The sequence below is a fragment of the Squalius cephalus genome (genome assembly GCF_949319135.1).
Source record: "Squalius cephalus genome assembly, chromosome: 17".
NCBI classification, from domain to species: domain Eukaryota; kingdom Metazoa; phylum Chordata; class Actinopteri; order Cypriniformes; family Leuciscidae; genus Squalius; species Squalius cephalus.
This window is the reverse complement of record NC_137138.1, coordinates 9,584,724-9,605,475: the sequence shown is the minus strand read 5'-3', so window position 1 is coordinate 9,605,475 and position 20,752 is coordinate 9,584,724. Positions and strand designations below refer to the sequence as shown.

The 20,752-nt window shown below is 38.5% G+C and overlaps 1 protein-coding gene across 22 annotated transcripts in view; it reads left to right on the top strand.

Moving 5' to 3' along the window:
- nedd4l (NEDD4 like E3 ubiquitin protein ligase) overlaps positions 1-20,752 on the top strand; it is an 83,797-nt gene that overhangs the window by 15,638 nt on the left and 47,407 nt on the right. For 10 of the 22 annotated variants that reach the window (XM_079898525.1, XM_079898524.1, XM_079898520.1 and 7 more), the window contains exons 3-5: positions 6,881-6,962; positions 10,922-10,960; positions 11,584-11,637. In XM_079898525.1, the coding sequence (XP_079754651.1) occupies positions 6,881-6,962; positions 10,922-10,960; positions 11,584-11,637 (175 nt within the window). Of the gene's footprint in view, positions 1-6,880; positions 6,963-10,921; positions 10,961-11,583; positions 11,638-17,326; positions 18,771-20,752 lie in introns of those variants that run through there. The other 12 variants (XM_079898514.1, XM_079898533.1, XM_079898531.1 and 9 more) reach the window with 4 other exon arrangements.

Genomic DNA, 20,752 nt, shown 5'->3' with positions numbered 1-20,752 from the left:
CCAACGCAAGAAGATGTTTAATGTTATCCTTCCAGTCAAATATTGTGCTGCAAACATCAACAACAGCTTTAAGTTTCATTGCTGTCAAATGACCATAATATAAGCGGGATAATCCATGGCTAGCTGTGCATTAAAGATTTGAATGCGCTTCACGGAGGCCTCCACGTCGTGCATTAAAATCATTTAATGCACAGATAGCCATGTATTATCCCTTGCATATTCATTCTAGATTAATTAAAACAGGCCATGCCTCTATCAAAAAGGCAACTAGTTCTTTTAACTGAAAGATGTAACTTCCTTTGTCATATTGAGCATTAAGATTTCTACAGTTTTTTTCTACGAGTGGTCCGTCTCCTCAAATTATCATCTGTTGTCATCAAAAGATTTGTTGAAAATATCCTGAAAGCTTCAGACAGTTAACACTATGATTAAATTATACAAATGTAAGAGTAGTAAATTTGTATTTAATGTAATACTATACAGAAAATGTTCTACAAATGCCAGTTTTTGGTTTGAATGAGGAAAGAAATTGATGTGTAAAATGGTTTGTATTTCTCATTTTGCTCTATCGGTTTCTTTCTGTCTCACACTTGCTCCTGTGGTGTAGACGTCACAGCTCCTTATGTTCTAACTGTGCTGATCTACTGTAGGTTTTATCAGACCTGTCTGCTCCAATCACAGAGTCCTAGAGTGTGTGCATGTGTGTGCATGTCTATGTGTCAGCGTGAGTGTTTGTGTATCCCAAGTTCCTACTGGTCGTAGATATTAGACATTCTAATACGCATTATGGGTATTTCCTCTATGGACAGATTGCTTAACGGCATGAGTGTTTCTGAGTCTGACGTGTTTGGTTCATGAGGATGATGCTACATCTGTGCTAATTAAAGCAAAAGATGTGCAGCTGAGCAAACAAGACGCCACAAGGCACCATCACAGATGTCTCAACGGAAAAAGTGAGGAGGGTTTGATAGAACAAAATCTGACTCCGAACAGAACGTCTCTCTCATTTGCTACCTCTTTTGACGAATCATTCATATACTGAATAGCGAAATTAATTTAAAGCCATATCTAACATCTGCACTTAATTTCTGGAAGTCTTTGACTATGCTGGCATCGGCCGCTCAGAGGCTACGTTCAGACTGTTAGTCCAAATCTGTTTTTTTCTGCATGTCATAAATAGGAAAACATCTGTATTGCAAACTCTCCATGTTGAGGCGGTTGTTTTTGCCGTCTACCTACAGCCATTTGCCAGCAGCCATATCACCCTGTAGCCCAAGACTGGTTGCTCACTGAAGCTAAGCAGGGTTGAGCCTGGTTAGTACCTGGATGGGAGACCTCCTGAGAAAACCAGGTTGCTGCTGGAAGAGGTGTTAGTGAGGCCAGCAGGGGGCGGTCACCCTGTGGTCTGTGTGGGTCCTAACACCCCAGTGTAGCGATGGGGATACTGTACTGTCAGATAGCACCGTCCTTCTGATGAGATGTTAAACCGAGGTCCTGACTCTCTGTGGTCATTAAAAATCCCAGGATGTCCTTAGAAAAAGAGTAGGGGTGTAACACCGGTATCCTGGCCAAATTTTCCCCTTGTCCTCTGTTCATCATGGCCTCCTAATCATCCCTATATACTGATTGGCTTCATCACTGTCTCCTCTCCACCAGTAAGCTGGTGTGTGGTGGGCGTTCTAGCGCAATATGGCTGCCGTTGCATCATCCAGGTGGATGCTGCACATTGGTGGTGGTTGAGGAGATTCCCCCCTTCCATGTAAAGTGCTTCGAGTACCTAGAAAAGCGCTATATAAATGTAACGAATTATTAATTATTATTATTATTATTATTACCAACGCAACAACATTGCCATAGAAACCAATGCAGATATTCTTGAAAATGAAAGTGTGGTATGGAACACACAAATTGGATCTGAACAGTTCCAATACACAATGTGGACAGTCAATAATTTTAGGGCATTTTCGCACCTGGCTCGTTTGGAACTTTTGCTTCGGACCCTGTTGCATTTCTCATAGGCATTTTGTACACTGCAATCGTGCTCGGATCCGCACCAAAACAATTACTCTGAGATCGCCTGAATGAGGTGGTCTCGCCCATTGAAAATGAACTCTGGGGTGGTTCGGTTGAGGTGAGAAAGCAATCCAACCCAATGGACCAATGGACCAAGTGCCATCATAATTCATAATGGGGAATGTGTTCTATAAAGAGCAGTAGTGTCTGATTATGTGAGATTTTGTGATTGAAAACCAAAGAGCATCTCTTTCTCTGTGCTGCGTGTGGAAGGCAAGATGGATTCATTGAAATATCAGGAAATCCTAGGAGAGAACGGCATGCCATCAGTGAGGAAGCTGAAGCTTGGGCATCATTGGACCTTTCAACAGGACAATGATCCCCAAGCATACCTCAAATTCCACCAAGGCTGGTCGCAGAAGTAGTCCTGGAAGATTCTACAGTGGCCATCAGTCACCTGACTTAAACCCCATAGAAAATCTCTGGTGGGATTTGAAGAAGGTGGTTGCAGCACACAAATCCAAGAATATTACTGAACTGGAGGCCATTGTTTTGAGGAATGGGCTAAGATTCCTCAGAAACGTTGCCAGAAGCTGGTGTCTGGTTATACATCTTGTTTGCAGCTGGTCATAACAGCAAAAGGGTGTTCTACTAAGTACTAAAGATGCTTGCCATGAAGGGGTTGAATAATTTTGAGACTGCAGAAGTCATAATAAGCCTGCGGAGCGAAAATGTTCTGCGTCATCCATCAAGATGGATTGACAGAGGAACGTAAACAGGTGAAATTTGACCAATTAAGAGGATGTTTTACTCGCATGTGACTTGCTCAAACACATTTTGGTACGCTTTGAAATGTTGCCTTGTAAAAAGTGAACTGAACCAAGAAGAAAATGCAACACTGAAACAAATAAAGCCCGTTTCGGAACAAAGGAAACAATCCACTGGTCTGAAAACACCCTTAGATCAGGTTCCAATCGGATACACAAATAATCTAATTTGGACTGACAGTGTGAGAATAGCCAGAGATGCCACATACTTTGCAAAAGCTGATCTTTTATTAAAGAAAAAAAGAAAAGGAAAAAGTGTGACATCTGGTCTCTTTCAGATTTAAACTTGATATACTGTAACGCATGCTGCTTTAATTTGTTTTGGCTTAAAGATATACAGAAAAGTCAAGAATTTCTTGTTTTGAAAAGGTCAGATTTTGTGATAAATACACAGCATACAGTGTTTTTTTGGTTTGGGATTCTTTCATCCATATATTTGTTTCAGTAATTTTAGTTTAATTTTAGTTTTATCTATTTATTAGCGAGCCATTTTACATTTAGCTGTATAGTTCGTAAACCTTGTGTTGTCATTTGACCGCAGATTGCTATCAACCTTGAAAATGCAGTTTTTTGCACACACAGTCAATAATCCTGGTCACCTTTAGTTTACTTTACTTGAATCAGTTGAGATCAGTCAGTTGAGAGTGTCCTCTGTCTCAGAGTCGAGACTTGTTTTGTATTTCCCTTGGTTCCCTTCTCATTTCTGCTTTTTGCACAGAGTCAAGTACTGAACCAAGTCCCCCATGACAAAGTCGCCCATCTCTATGGTAACGGTGTGCACTGTTAGTGTTCTTATGACACCTGAGCGGCTCCGTGGCCTTTAACACGGGAAAATGGGACAGTGATTTGGGCATCTGGGGTTTCTCTAGTGCTGGCCAAGAGAAGAAATTCCAAAGCAAACAGATTTTTTCCGACTCTTGCCTTTGTCTACAGGCTATTCTCAGAATGATTTAGGCATTTTTGTCATTTGTTATACACGTTTTTATATTTATACACTTTACTTTTACATCTACACATAAACCTATAACTCATCACTTTTTTTTTAAAATCCGCGCCTGGAAGTGAAATTCATCCATCTGTGTTCGAAATGAGTAATTTGTTGACAAAGGCAAGAATGTCCAGTCTCAAAGTATTGTTTTATCCTAATCAAGAAAGCCAAATCCTTATATAAACATACAATTAGAGGCGACGGGGAATCCAGACACTGCAATTAAAAACCAGAGAAGACTGTTTTCAGCTGCACAATGGTCTAAAGAAAAGGAAAGGAAGCTAAATAACAGTCCCAGAAGCCAATGAATGAAAATGCTGAGCTTGTAGCAGTGACTTTCAGGCTGAAACCCAATCTACATACTTATACTAATTACTGAAATGACTAATTAGATACTTGCTGGCGATTTTAAAGTACACCTTTTTAAGAATTAAATAAGCTAACATGTCAGTATTGGGATGCTATGACATCATAAGATTGTTTCCAAATTATATAATATAATTGGTAATGCCAGTTCGGGTTTGGAAATTGGGATTAGACCATACTTAAAAACAGGTTTTGCGTTTTATTTTTTCCCCTAGCACATGCAAAAACTGCATAGATTTTGTTATTTTTAAAACGTGAGACTATGCTTAGTCGATGTGGGGGAAAGGTGTCTGCTAGTTTAATAAACCAGCATGAAAACACCCACTAGACCCTTACGGAGAGAGTAAGCCACCTGGGATTCAGTCAAATCAGCAGTTCCTAGTCACACGGCCTGCTGTTTTTGTACAACACTTTCTGTTTTTGGTTTTCTATTTTAAGTGTTTTTTTTTCCAGTAAATTCAGGAAAATTCCATTGAGTTCTTAAAAAGATGACTATGATGACATTTTCCCTCGAACTTTGTGTTTGTTGTCATGTAAAAGTTTTCATGTCTCCTTGTATTTAAAGTCGATGTAATCTCTTTCAGGTGTCAGGTGTAAAATTCCATATGGGAAGTACGTAACCAATTCTATACGTTTTGAAAAGTGTATACGTTTTATATACACCGATGAGACAAAACATTATGACCGCCTGCCTAATATGCTGTTGATACTTCTGCTGAAACAGCGCTGACCTGCTGAGGCATGGACTCTACAAGACCTTGACGGTGTCCTGTGGTTTCTGGCACCAAGACTTTAGCAGCAGATCCTTCAAATCCTGTAGGTTGCGAGGAGGAGCCGCTTGTGGATCAAACTTGTTGGTCCAGCACATCCTATAGATACTCAATTGGATTGAGATCTGGGAAATTTGGAGGCCAGAGCAACACCTTGAACTCTTCATCATGTTCCTCAAACCATTCCTGAACAATGTGTGCTGTGTGCATTATCCTGCTGAAAGAAGTCACTTCCACCAGGAAACACCATTTTCATGAAGGGGTGTACCTGGTCTGCATCCATGTTTAGGTAGGTGGCACGTGTCCACATGAAAGGCCGGACCCAGGGTTTGATTGGACAGAAGATTGCGGCACACTCCCTCCACCAGTTTGTTGCCGTCCCACAGTGCATTCTGATTTCATCACTTCCCCAGGCATACCAAAGAAAACGTGACTCATTGGACCAGGCGACCTTCTTCCACTGCTCCAAGGTCCAGTTCTGACGTTCGCATGCCCATTGTAGCTGCTTTTGACGGTGGACAGGGGTCCTCATAGGAACTCTGATTGGTCCGATCCTCCCATAACCATCATTAAAATTTTGTGAGACTTGTGTAACATTAGACCACCTGTCGCCGGTTTGTGGTTTGTCCCTCCTCTGACCACGGTTGGTAAATTCTCACCTCTGCTGACCAGGAGCAACACACAAGCCTTGCCGTTTCAGAGATACTCTGACAGAGTCGTCTGGCCATATCAGTTTGGCTCTTGTCAAAGTCGCTCAGATCTTTATTCCTGTCCATTTGTGCTTGATTCAACACATCGACTACAATAACTAATTGATCACTAATCATCTAATCTACTCAGAACTTGACATGTGACCTTGTTAGGAAATGTATCAACATTTTTCGCTTCAACTGTGAGTGGTCATAATGTTTTGGCTCATTAGTATGTAGTAATAAATGAATAATTCGAATGTGTGTTTTCCTTTAAACGTACAGTGAAAACACAATTGTCCCCTACATAAATTTTTCTCATAATAGCTTAATGATATTTGCACAATCCTGTATTTACGTTAAGTTTCATGCTATAAAAATAACACATTTTACAGTATAGAACTTGCTTTATTGCAAAATATGTTCAAAAGTACTACTATCAAGCATACTCGTCTTGTAAGGTTCTTATACAGCTTTTCCATATGGGATAGGGGCTTAACATGCATCTGACCTATTGTTTGATTCAGTCCCTCATTGTGCGTTTAATTGTTCCTGTTTGGTAAGATAATGAGTTTTGCTGTGCTAATCCTTAATTTTTTTATGGCTTCCGTTCTTTGTCTCCCTCCGGTTTCCTGACCACTTTTCCAACTTCACCTCACCCAGACTTATGAGTGTTAGCTGAGTTGGATGTGGAAATGCAGATACTATTCTCAAAAATCTGCCAAATCAGTGCAAATATCTTTCCATTAATGTTTGTACAAAAATACAATATTTTCTACTTATAGCTTCACATTGTTATCTAGGTTGGGTGGGTACATAAACTGATTAAATTGTACTGCAGTAAGTTTTTATGGTACTTAAGAGTACAGCGCAGCAAATGTAAATATATTCCACACAATACTGTTACATAACAAATTATGTGTGTATTTGTGTAAGAATTAAACGCTGGGATCTTAAGCTAGTAGCTTATCTCCTTGGGAATTATTTTCCCAATGCCAAAAAATGATTTATTTCTTCATTATTTAAATGCCTGACCAGCCAAAGGAAAGTTTCATAGTAAAAGATGAGGAAAAAAAGTGATCTATCAGTCTTGTAAAAATATAAATCCACTGTTTAGTAAATGTTAATCTTTCCTAGTTTTTGATTGTATAAACTTTTTTCATTTTCTAAATTGTTGTTGTCTTAAGGTCTTATGTGTTTTTGTCTCTTTTCCTTTTTCCTCTTTAGCGATCCGTATGTCAAACTCTCCCTATATGTCGCTGATGAAAACCGAGAGCTTGGCTTAGTACAAACGAAAACCATCAAAAAGGTGAGTTTCAGTTGCACTCAGCAGCTGTGACATTTAGGTTTTAGTTGAATGTTTCTGAGAGATTTTAGGATGACTGAAAGAACTGAAAGTGAGGAGATAAACAAGTGATTGTTCAAGATGTTAAAGCCACTAGGAGGAGTACTTCCATAGACCGGTGCCAGTACTTGCATGAGCTTTCGTAGTTTTATCAGGCCTTGAATAATATGATACAACAGTATCATTTTAAGAATTCAGGACCATGTGAATGTATGCAAACTACTCAAAATGAGAGAACTTTATATTTGCATTATTATACTGTGAACTGGGGAAGAAAAAGCAAGAAAATGTCATGGAAACAATATCAGTCTTTATACTTTTAAAATAAGCTTAATTTTCTTTATGTAAAACATAATTATCTTATATCTTTCTTTTGATAGTGAGGTACATTATAACCCAGTCATGTTATTGACAGGTTTCATGACATTCGCTGTCACAGAGTGCTTTATTTGTGTATGTAGTGACGTTAATGGAGTACTAATTTTCATACTTCCCTATTTATCTGTTTGTCCTTGGAATGCACACACAAGGAAATAAACAACAATGCCCAGAGAAGTCCTTTATGATAACGTCACCAGAAATTAGCAATTGAAATGAGCCTTGGTGTAACATTCACAGACCTCTTTAAAGCAAACTGCATGCTTTGTTTTGATGCAAATGTCTTATAGGCTGTGGAGTGCATTTGGTTGACTAACAGATAATGCTTAAAAATGTGTTTTTTAAGGGCAGAATAAGATAGTTTTTTATGAATATTGTTCTTTAGAAAAAATATTTTAGAGATTCTGACATGGTGCTTAAACACTTCACAATAAGGTTCCATTTGTTAACATTAGTTAACAAGAACTAAAAATACCTCTAAAGCATGTGTTAATCTTACTTAGTAAACGTCAACATATACTAATACATTATTAAAATCAAAAGTTGTATCTATTAATATTATTTTATTATTAATTTAACCTGCTTTAACAAGAACTAACAGTGAGCAGTTGTATTTTATGTTGACAAAGATACTTTAGATAAGTATAAAGATAAGTACTTTAACTTATTTATTATTTATTACTTATTGTTAAGTGTTACCAATATGATGATGATATGAGAACTGGGAGAAAAAAATGTGTTTATTAATTGTCATTTATTTATTGAAAATGTCATTAAAATAATGTCACAATTCAAAAAATAGGCTTGATTTTTCTTAAGCAAAATCTAATTTAGCCTATTTCTTTAGATTTTTGGGTGAAATATTTCTTAGACATATTCTTGACAGGTTTCTTTTAGACCACTGAATGAAACTAAGAGTTTGGTCTCAGGCAGGCGTTAAATCGACTTGGCAAGTCAGTCAGCATTTGGGTCCATTCAGTTCCATTAAGTCAGTAATCAGAAAGTCCTTACTCTGAAGTCTCCTGTGCTGTGACTGCAGACTTTTCAGGTTATTAATAGCTGACAATGCACCGCTGTGTGGAACATAAGCCTCCTCAATCCTCGGGTCTCAGTGTTGACTGATGCTTTAAGCATCCTGCTTTGATGAACTAGTCTGGGAACTCAATGGTCTGTGGCACAAAACAGCACAGTATCTTGTCTCATTGAACAAAGATGTATGTTTGTGACCAGATTTCATTTAAAAGTGTATTATGAAATATCTACGTATATATCTTTTACTGTAGGCCTATATGAGACGTTTAGTCTTAATTTATCACGAATGCAATTAGACGTATTACAATTAAAAGTGTCAGGAAGATATTGCACTCGTGCATTTTTATGGAAATGTAATAAAAACAAAGCAGGCAGTTTTGAGTGTCATTATAAATAGCAAAAATTGCCAATTACAAACATAATTTTTTTTGGGGAAAAACGAGGACCTTAGATGATAACATATGATACAAATTCAGGATTAAAACAATTCTAAAATGTGGCAGAAAAAAAATAAAAAATTGACATTTAAATATACTGTATGTAAAATAGAGGTTAATGAAGCTTGCTCATTATTAATTGAAAACCATTATTTTTTCCTAATTTAGTTTATTATTTAATTTGAGTTTACATAATCATAGTAGGTGTGATGCCATTTAAACTGTTTTTAACTACAAAACTAGGTTTACAATAGGCAATTACCTATTGAAAACTTTTAGACAAAGATAGATTAGAGTGAATTTGAGTTGCAGGCTATGACAAGATTAGTCTGTTAGTCGGGAGGTGACAACTGCATAACCTTCAATAGACATGGAGATGGATTGACTAGAGGCTGTTTGGCCAAGAGGAAGAGGAAGTCAGCCTTGTCTAGGTTAAGCTTAAGGTGATGATTGGTTATCTATTCTGGAACGTGAGAGATGCAGACTATGAAGAAAGTGGAAATGGAGGGAGATTATAGGATCTAGAACGGAGTGTCGTTGGCATAACACTGCTAAGAGAAACCATGTGGTTTGATAACGGAGCCACAGATAACGCCATCGGCCTGAATACAGAGCCCTGAGGAACTAGTAGTTGTGGGAACAGTAGTTGAGTATTTGATGTGTAGAAAATGACCCTCCAGTTGACTTGATTTGGTTGTATTACCAAGTAGGATAAAAACCAGGCAAGCAGTTGACTGTTAGACACAGTGGGCATGTCAGGAAGAATCAAATCTGAGGAGAGAGAATGCCCTGGCTGCCATAAGTGATTTAGTCCAGGAGAGAGGATTTCAGTTCACCACTATGACTTGCTGACTTTTACAATAAAAGAGATGAGCAAAGACATACAGTAAGATAATGAATCAGAGTTGGTGGGTTTATTTAGCTGACAATGAAATTCTGTGAATCAGTTCAAACTGTTTGTTTCAGTGAATCAATTCAAAACTCTAATTCAATGATTTGGTCTATCATCACTCAAATGTCCTTGGATGAAAAATGTTTAACTTAGAAGTAATAAATGTAGGTAAATATTAGTGTTTACTGTGTGCTGTTATATTGATGCATGTAATAAAAAGTTTGTAAGAGAGAAACATTTAAACATGTAAGAGCAGTTATTAAAAGGCTGAAAAAAATGTTTTTTTTTTTTTTTTTTTAGCTGTATCGGCCAGAGCTTCATCACTTTGTTCTTCCTGTATAATTTACACCTGGGTGTATTTCTACGCTTTAATAACCCAAAGTATTTTCACAAGCTTTAACACATGGTTCACAGACCAATAAAGCAGACGTATTTACAGCATCCTGCATGCTTGTGTGTGCGAATCATATCAGTTTACACGTATTTGTTCGTTTATGACCCGCCAATCATTAATTTCTTATCCGAATGTCATTTTAATTAGCGTCTTATTTTAAGTTTGAGACCACATTGAAAATCTGAGATTCGACATCTAAGTAGGATTTGGATTGTTAAAAACTGAACACTGTAAAACTAATTTGAAAAAGAAGCATTCTGTTGTCTCTATTCTATGTTAAGTCAATTAAGGTACTCATCTTAGGGCATTTAAATTAAACTGTCAATCAATCTGCCATGTTGACTTAATGATTAAGTTCTTCTTCCACTTAAAAGGATCGATACCAGTCAAGGGCCGGTGCACTCTCTCTGTCTGAATTTCAGCACCCCCCTCCCCCTCTTTCCCGCCTTCTATTTGTCTTTCTCTGTAAGCTACCATAAAATATTTTATTCAAGTATAGTAAATATTAGCCAAGAGTCTCCTGCTCTAAATTTCCTTTGTGTTGTAAATCTCATCAAGGTAATGGCATGCTAATCACTGTTGTTAAAATAACTGGATGAAATGATCCACTCCACATTCTCCAACATAATCAGGATTTTTTGCAAATTGGTAATTGTGGAAAACATGTTATAGTTAATAAAATTACCTGTTTAATTAATTGTTCATTAGTGTTTTGAAAGGTTAGAGAAAAAAAATTTTAATCACCGAAACTGTTGAAACGCATAAATTAACATATTTGGTTCTTTTTCAGACTCTCAATCCCAAATGGAATGAGGAATTCTATTTCAGAGTAAGTTGCTTTTTATTTCATTTTTTTTGGTTATCAGAATGTTTATAAGCCAAACATGGCTCTTCTAACTCATAAATTCACCTGCTGGGTTTTGTACTGGAAGGCACCCTGCTAAAATTTTTATCTGCAATTTTGTTTTCTTTATTAAATCTTGACTCTGTCCAGTGCTATCAAGAAATCAGCGCTTTGTAATATATCTCGGAATGCACATCTGTTATTATACCTCACCTTTCGGCACCTCTACAATTGTAATAACCTATTATTAGAAGCAGCACATAATTTTGTGTGACGTCAATGGGCGGAAATGTTGCTCGTACGTAAAACAATCTAGTGAAAGATTGTGTTCCGTCTCTGCAGAGCTGCTTCGTTTAGAAGTCCATTCACACGGACGTGATTTATAGGTGCTATTCTAAGCCAATGATAATGCCCCCAACAAAATGGTTTTATATCTACATAGCAAATGCCTGCTTTGTATGGTTAGGTGGCTTGCATGTGACTGAGAAGTGTTTTTTTATTTTTTTTTACTAGCTATTGTATTTTTGGTTTATTAATTGAATTTCTTTGACAATGTTGCTCAAAAACATTTTTATAACTTTGTGTTCTCTCTTCTGTCATGTCTGCAGGTCTGCCCACAAAACCACCGGCTTCTTTTTGAGGTGTTTGATGAAAACCGCCTGGTAAGAACCACCTCCACCTGACAGTACATGTCAGTCAGAATTGTAGCAGGCATATGACATTACTGGTCCTATTGTGTTACATTTAATAGATACTAATGGCATGATGATCCCTCCTTCTCTTAAATGTGTGACATATTGTGACCTATTGGTGTTTTCTTTTACTACTCTCTAGCTCTGCTCCAAAATCTAGTAAATTGCTTTAGTTAATTTCTATATTCCTGACTGCACAGTTGACAATTTTTGATTATTGAGCCACAGCCTTTCCACAATGAATGCATGCACATTTAAATCTGATGTCTAGCAATGTGATTTCAGGACAACATTCACCAGAAACTCAGATTTTGAAATGCTTATGATGACAGATGTCATTGCCTTCACTTCACTGTGATTGGCTGCCGAGTGGCTTTTTTTCATAAAGTTTTTAAAGTTGAGCATTTCTTAACTTTTGGACACTCTCACTGTTTGCTCCTCTATGTTTTCTATCCCACAATCTCCCATGCAAGTTTTGAAAATAGAAAACACTCGCTTATCTAGCTAGTGTACTAAAATCGTCATAGAACATCGAAATTGTACGCTTTAGGCAGCAACTCACAACACAATATTTTTAAATTACATGACACAAATAGTTAAAATAGAAAATTAAATCAAGCAATATTTAACTCTATCTTTTCATATTGAATGTAATATAACTGTATTTATAATTAACATTTCTATTGACTTTTCAGTGAATGATACAGTGCTGCCTTAGCTTTTAATGACTGAAGAAGCTTACCCTTTGAGAGCTGAGAGCACATGTGATGCCTTAATTTGACATGTTATGCAGTCTAAGTAGGCAGCTCTCTGGGGTTTGGAATAAAGCTTGTGTGTTCTCCGGTGCTCCAGTTCTCACTTTTTCTCCTCATAACAAAATTTAGTCTGAAAATAGCTTGCACCTCTCAAATGTATCTCCAAAAGAATAATTAAAACGGTCTAAAAAATGACTGCTTTAGTTGTTTGACCTGCACTGAAAGATAGATACATTATTAAATGATGTATTAATTGCGTAACAATGAAAGAAATTTCATTGTTATGTAACTAATGTCAGTGCTAAACCATTCATTAGTGTCCCCATAGCAACGATGCTCAGTTGCTTTGCTTGGTATGCAGTTACCTACAGTACAAACCATTTTTATTTCAAATGGGCTGATGATGTGGAAACAGAACCAGTTTAGAGTTCATTTTTACAAATCTGATTGACCAGTTTTTCTCTAGGAACATTTTTGCTCCCAGTTTGTCACAAAGAGAGTTTTTCATATTGTGAAGAATTGTGAAGACTGTTTTATTGTCTGAATTTAAATCTCTCAAAATTTGGTCTATAGTAATTGTGGTAACACTTTATTTTAGGGTTCAGTTCTCGCCTTTAACTAGTTGCTTATTGGCATGCATATTACTAGGATATTGGCTGTTTATTAGTACTTATAAAGCACATATTAATGCCTTATTCTGCATGACCTTATTCTACATCCCTTAAGCCACACCGTTGGCTCTAGTCTGACACTGTCTGTTTTTTCGGGCCGTCGGTGAAAGAGGGAACTCTGATTGGCTGTTCAGCTTAGTGAACGAGTCAGTGCACGTGAATAATAGCAAAACAGCGAGCAAAGTCAAAACGGTACAGATAAAAGGCTGTTCTAATGTTACGTCATCTTACCTGAGTGTTCTTTGGCGAATATTTCAATATTAACATGAGTGGAGTGGAGTGGAATAAAGAAAGTGTTTAGCAGGATTGATATTCAAAACGGTAAGCACGCTGTGCTTTGTTTATGGTTTGTGTATCTGCAGCCGGCAGCATCAGGTTTCCCTTTTTGAATGACGAATATAGATGAATATATCTGCTGAAATAGACAGTTGTCTCATTTACACGCAGGCCAGAACGCGCATTCTAGCTGACAGTCGCCTGTATTTCTCTCGGTGTGTTCAAGTGCAGCTTTTTCCCCCCACGCAGGCGACGCAAGGGAACAACACAGTCAGCTTTCGTCAACGCTAGTTCTTTGGGGTTGGTTTGGTGTGTCCCGGGCTTTAATCCTACCCAATAGCTAAACTTAAGTACTACAACACCTACCTTACTAACTATTAATTAAATTAGGAGACAAAAGTCGTAGTTAATAGTGAATATGTGTTCCCCATACTAAAGTGTTACCGTAATTGGTAATGTTTAGCAAATTACAGTCATGTACAGGTAGATTTAAAGTACATTTTAAAAATATTGTAAATAATTCGGAGAATCGTATCTGTCGCATTTACAGCACATTGATTCATCCACTTCTCCCGAAATACATTAAAGTAAGTGGCCGGTTAAGTGGGAGAAGAATAGAATAAATATTATAGTTGCCTAATACCTACACAATGTGTATCTGATGTAAATAAACACGTTGTATAGTCTGTATGATGCACTGATTGTTCTAATCACACCAGTGTGATTGTACGTGTCAAAGGGTTAATATCTTTTAAATGTACTAAATTGCAACTTCATCATTACAAACGTGTAATAACAAATTTATTTAAATACATGACATGCAAGTTTCAATAGAAATATATTTTAGGCAGTTTGAGCTGTTTACAGTGCAACTGCATCTTTCAAACCAGTAGTTCTCAACTGGTGAGTTTCAACCTACAAATGGGTCACAAAAAGGTTGGGAACAACAAGGGAAATATGCTAAAAGCAAATAATAAGGCTTATTATCTTTGAAAAGAAAGAAGTGTTTCTTCCCCCATTTTTTTATTTTTTATTTTTTTTATGTATACACATTTTGGTTAATTTTCTAACATATACCATTTTGGTACTTTAATGACGTCCAGTGTAGAATCTGAGGCTGAAGCAAAACCAGTTGAGAACCACTGAGTGCATTTTATAGCTCTGGATCTGAAGTACAGCTAATGTTACTAAATATAGCATTTGGTTTGTGACTGGACAGTGGGATTGTTCTCTGTGCTAACTCTATGATGGATGTGTTGTGTGTGTGCGCATGAGTTGTTGCAGTCCACAGGGAAATGGTTGTTGTCTCCCCTGTGTGATGAGTTTTGGCCGAGTTTCAATGCAGAGCTGAGCAGAATCTGAGCGTCTTCCTTATATGTCTGAGGGAGAACATGGATGGTGTCCCACTGACTGAACACCGATTTAATGATTTTCACGCTTTCTCACGTACATTCTCTCTGTCTATTTCCATCGCTCTGTTATCTCTTTATTTTCTTCCCTGTGTCTTCCCATCAGTAACGTTGTGTTTCTTTGCTGGTTTCCCAGTTTCTGCTTGTCTGACTGTCTCTTGCTTTATTTTTCAGTAAGAGCAACTCTGTTATTCCACTTTCTTTTGTACAAAGCATTTTGTATCCTCAAACTGTTTGACAGCTAGCTGTAATTAACTCACAGCATGTTGGTTCCCAAGTTCTAGTACCGATTGGTGCATATTTTACTGTGATCCGAGGAAGACAGTTGAGATAATGGCTTCTTTTTATAGTTAAGATGTAGATCGATGGGTTGTTCACAACAATTGATAGCAAATTTTGTAGATTTACATTTTTCTTCATTCCAAAAACCGCTGTCATGGAGACACATAACCATCCCTGAGTCGTGTGGGTGAGCGAATGTGCTTCTTGAAAACATGCCAGATCAAAAAACGCCCGTTTCCCATCATTCAGCCAAATGTTTGCTATTAAGGGTTATGTAATGTCTCAGGTAATATAAAGACCATTTCTTAAAAACTAAGTAGAAAGTCATTATATGTGTAGGTAGCACTGTAGAAGCCCTCTGTTGTAATTCCCAGAATGCTTGGTGCTGTGAAACTAATTCTTACGCCATGATGTCTCCGTTCTTTGTTCACAGCTCAGCCACTGCAAGGCATGTGTGCCCTCCAAAACAATACCTCCTTTAGAGAGCGCCCACACATTCACAATCAAGGCCTTTCTTTCAGTAGGAGTCTGTCTCGGTCACTCCATCCAATAAGATGCTGCACTGACTTCATGGTTTATGACGGTCTGGTGTTGCTGCACAAACACACTCTAAAGTTGTTTGGTGTTTACTTCAGCATTAAGCTATCAGACTTGTGATTTCTGGATAGTGGACCATAAAAACAAGTGAAAAAAATTCCCCCAAAAAATTCCCAAAGACTTCAGAATATCATAGACTGTTTTGGTTTTTAGGTTGGCTTTTTTGCTAAGCAACCACCTAGCAACCATGCAGAAAACCCTAGCAACCACATTGTAACTTTTCACTAAACTACTCAGCACGCCTTAGAATTGTGGTGACGAGTGCTTGCTTGGGTGAACTCACATTCTCTTCAGAAATTTTTTAAATGTTACATGTTGATTGGTTAATTTTACATTATTGTTAATAATTGTCTAATTTGAATTACATGGATACAATTGTTGACCTACAATATATTCCACTCCATTAGTGATATACATGAAGTCTTTCACAAAGTGCCTTTGCCCTCTGTTTCTTCTTAGACAAAGCTCTGTCTTTGTGCAGTGTCTCTTCAAGTTTGAGTACGGACAGTGTAGTGTCATCTCTCTACATGATGTGGGTATTGCACATCGGCTTTAGCAACTTATTCAGCCTGTCAGCAGTCTGGGTAAAATCATTATGATATTTGCATATCTATTAGCAGAGGGTTCTGGATACGGATCTATAGATTCAGATTTTATGGATGATGGTTGTTGTGCAAAAGCAAATGCCAGCACGAAAACTTAAAATTATTTACCCCAAACTGATTTTTAGAAAGAGAAAAAATTACACAAGCTTGTGGCTTATATATGATAAATATGGCTGTCAGTGATTGATCATATTTCAAAAAATTCCAGAAAAGGTAAAACACGTTTTATATATATAATTTTCAGATTACGCACAATTTAAGATGTTTTTTAAACTAAGTACAAAGTAAAGTAAATTGCTTTGTTTTTTTTTTGTTTTTTTTAGGAGTGTTCATGATTGTAGATTTTTTCTAGTTCTAATTAAATGGTCCATCGGCTGCATCCTGAATCATTGTCTCTGTGTTGAAAGAGAGTGACTGTTGTGGTTTAAAACAAATTTTTTTTTTTAGTGCAACGGAACATTTCAGCCATGTCAGCCCTTAAGAAGCTTGATGGGAAATATTAAATGTCTATACAGAGGCCCCAACATAAAACGATGTTGTATTTCTTCAGCAAATGTACATTTTCCTGGGTATTTCTGAGAATGTCTGTAATGATAGTGGTAAACCTCTAATCCTATCTTCTGCTTACCAATATAGGACTTATTTATTAGGTTTTATGTGCATTGTTTTTGTGTTGTTTGATTGTTTTTGGGAGTATGGATATATTCTTCTTTTACCAGCTTGAGATATGGGTCACACCATGTCCCAACTTGGCTTGGCCCAACGTGCCCTGTGTGTGGGATGAGCACAAAGAATTATGAGCTTGTGGAGAGTGTTTCCTGAGTCAGCTGTGATCCCTCTCTTTCTCATTCCACCCCCGGCGGTCTAGTTCCTTCTGACAGATCAGTAGCAGCTGAGAGAGTGCTGTTTGGGTCTAACCGGGAACTGGGGGTGGGTGCCATCTGGATCATGTGACTTTGGCCACCCTACCCTCACCTTTGCTTGTAAGAGCACCAGGCGTCCTTATCCAATCACGCCTGGAATGCAGCTTGCCACTTGGGCTATTTCTGCTGACTGTCGCTATCGAACTACAGCTCGAACAGTTTGACACATGGGATGTTTTTTTTTCTTTCCCCCGTCTCCCGTTCTTTCCAGATCCCTCTCTCTCTCTCTCTCTCTCTGTCTCTCTCTCCCTGAAGCTTGTGGGTTGAACTTTTAAGCTCCCTGGCAGCGCTTCATTGGTAGCTGTGAAACGAAACGCAGCCTCTGTCTGTGAGTAAGGGAAAGAGAGGGAAAGAAAGGAAAGAGGGTGGATGAGCAAGACAGAGAGGGAGAGCAAAAGGGGATCAGACACACTAAACGGTGGGTGAGACAGATCCAGGAAGAGCTGGACAGAGACAGATCAAGGCAGACAGGAGAATGTCTCACCGGCTTCGGTTATATTTTGGATCTGGACGCAGTAACACTGCACCAGAGTTTGAGCAGCTGAATGGGACTGTGGAAGACAGAGAAGAGAGAGGCTATAGTGGCGCAGGGGCCATGATGTTCCATGTACAGCCACAAAACGGAGGACTTGTCGAAAGCCCGGAGTCAGGTTCAGTTGCTTTTTCGGATGCCTCTCTAAAGCGAAGCTCTTCCATGTTCATCCCACAGCTCCAGAGTCAAACTGAACCACGGACGACCAAGAGCACGTCTGTCCAGATATCTCTACAACGCTCAACTGCATCTCAAGAAGATGCATTACCCTTTGATCCACCTCCAGGGTACCCTCAGGATCCAGCTCCAGCCTACACTGAGCCTGATGAAAGTTGGCTCTTACCTCCACCTCCAGCTTACCATAGAGTAGAATCCACATCCTGCCAAAATGTGGAACAAAGTCAACCAGGTACTGAGCCGTTCCAACCTAAGAGGCAAGTTTTTTGTGTCCGGCCATGTGATGGACAAAATGGTTATGCTAGTTTGGGTGTACCGAATGGAAGTCCTCAAGGGATTACCATTGGAGGTTTCAGTATTCGTAGAAGATCTGCAGATGGCTCCGATCCCCAGGAGTTTAGGATCATGCCATACAGCGAGGATGGACAGAATGGCCGTTGGTCTGTCCTGCAAAGCTCAGACAGAGGTCCTGGCATGCAAAGACTGGTATTCCAGCTTCAGCAGGACCAAGGACGGCACCCGAGCCCTACTTCTCAAGCTGACATGAGTGACTTAGGCATTACAGGTTCTAAAGGCAGCCGCTTGGTGCGGTATCCTCGGATCCGTCTTGAGAGGAGCGCTTCACAACCGTTGCAATTCAGAGGAGCTCCTTCACGCCTCGGATCCATGCCAAACCTTCATGCCCCGATCTCAGAAATGGAGACTGAGAGTGAGATTGTTGAGAACAGAGCTCAAGGCTGCACATTCAAAATTAGTAAGGAACAGAACTCGCGACAGCCCAAGTTTAAGATCTATTTCAGCCAGGGAGGCGAACACAGCCCCATCCATGCACAGGATATTAGCTTTGGAAAGGCGCCTACCTGCAGCAATCCACAGGTAATTACAACTGAGGGTCTAAAGTTGAGTTGAATATGAAGTGCTGATTCATTTTTACGTTTAAGGCCTGTTTTATTAACATGCCATTGTTTCGTTACCCAAAGAATGCAGTTAGGTGAAAACCTCGCAAAGTGTGTTTGAATAGTTTTTAAGTGGCTGGAGAATGGGAAAAACAGATGAAAGAAGAGGTAGCAGGAAAGAGGAGGTGGGATCAGGAATGACTTACCCACATTCTGGGAAGTGAAAATTCCATGAAAATTGGGGCCAGGAGCAAGACGTAACCACGTCTTTGGTTTCCCAACAAGCATACAAATTCTTATACTCAATATGATATTCAGAAGTGGAAAATATACAGAAGCTAAAAGCATTTTCAGATGTAGCTTCATTCATAGGGGCATGTCCACTTGTCTTTTTTCCTTCTCTTAAGAGGAGCTTGTTCTATCTTTAGTCTTGTGTCAAGTGTTGTTGTTGGTTTTGAAAGCGGCCTTTCTCCCTTGGCCTGGGTCACTGTTCATCTCTAGTAACAGCTGTTGTGTGGTGATTAAGGTCTAATATATAGTTACACATACTGCTTTTCTTAGTTCCAGTAACTTTTTAAAACAAAGATTTTACAAACCTTTGCTAATATTGTTGAAAAATATTGAAAATCTCCATGCATAATAGTTAGATTAAGTTCAAGGCTTTGTTTTGAGTTATTTGCTTCTAATGCATTTAATTCTTTTTTTATATATGCCACACATAATTAGTTATTCTCTACAGGTTACCATTGAGATTCGAAAGCCCCTTCAGTGATTCATTCCTACTCATGTTAAATGCCAATTCATCATAGCAGTGCTGACACACTTTAAGTGTCACCAGTCGTTACTAGTACTAGAACTAGTATTTATCATGTACAGAATTCATAAGAGCATCTTTTTGATGGAATGTGGAAAGTGGGACTTAACAGCGATAACATTTTGGAAGGTCTTGAGTCTCTGAGATGTCCACATTCAAGAATCTTCCGATTCCGCAATCAGGAATGTCACACACACACCTTCCCCAATGTCCGTGGTAGCTATCGGCAACATATGTATTTCCAGTACCTGCTCAAAAGACTTACTGGAAATGAGTCAGTCAAAGAGCCAAATGTTCCAGCAGCAGAGTTCATCAACTGAAGTGAACCCCTCTCACACAGATCTGTTTACTTTTTGCTGTCATGATTGCTCTTTTGAATTCCTCAATCATGTCTTTTGATGTATCTTATGACATTTGCTGAATTATCTCTGAAGGTAAGGCTTGTAATACCTCATAACTTGTAGAGTTCTTGTTTACAAAGACTATCCACTTTTACATTACAGATCTGTATCGATACTACTTTTTAATAAGATGCTTTGCAGAATTTCCAGAATTCAATAGCTTTCACATAACTATATCAAATTTCAGTCATCATTTATTGCATTTGTTCCCTGTGGGGTGTATGGATTTCCCATTGACTTGCCAGTGCTCAGGTTAATACATGCAACTGTTTGCTGTCTCACAAGTTTTAGCAAGCATGATGAGGGGATGTGGGGGGAAAATCTCACTTAAGTCTGCTGTGGCAGCTTTCTTGCAGAACTCAGGATTTAGCGCTTTAAAAAGCCTGTGTGTGCTCAGAGGTAAGAGAAGAACAACTTGAGAGAATGAAAATGAGATTGTCAAGCTCTGTCAGCATTTCCTATTGCTGTGGTGGTACCTTAGTGTTGTGGCTCGGAAAGGAACCCTGTTGCTAAATTTGTGGGGGCTCCAGTCTTATTTTAGCACCTCTGAGTGTTTCAGATCAGTTGTCGGAAGTTTTTTCTTGGGTCTTATTGTCATAACCCCTGACCCTAACCTTTGCAAACCTTAGCTACATGACCTAAGTAATGTAGCTAATGTTTCATAAACAAGTTCTCCTTCTGGTAAAGAGCACAACATGGTATTCCATGAAATTCCGTTAATTCCCCCATGGTCCTGTTGGTTCTTAC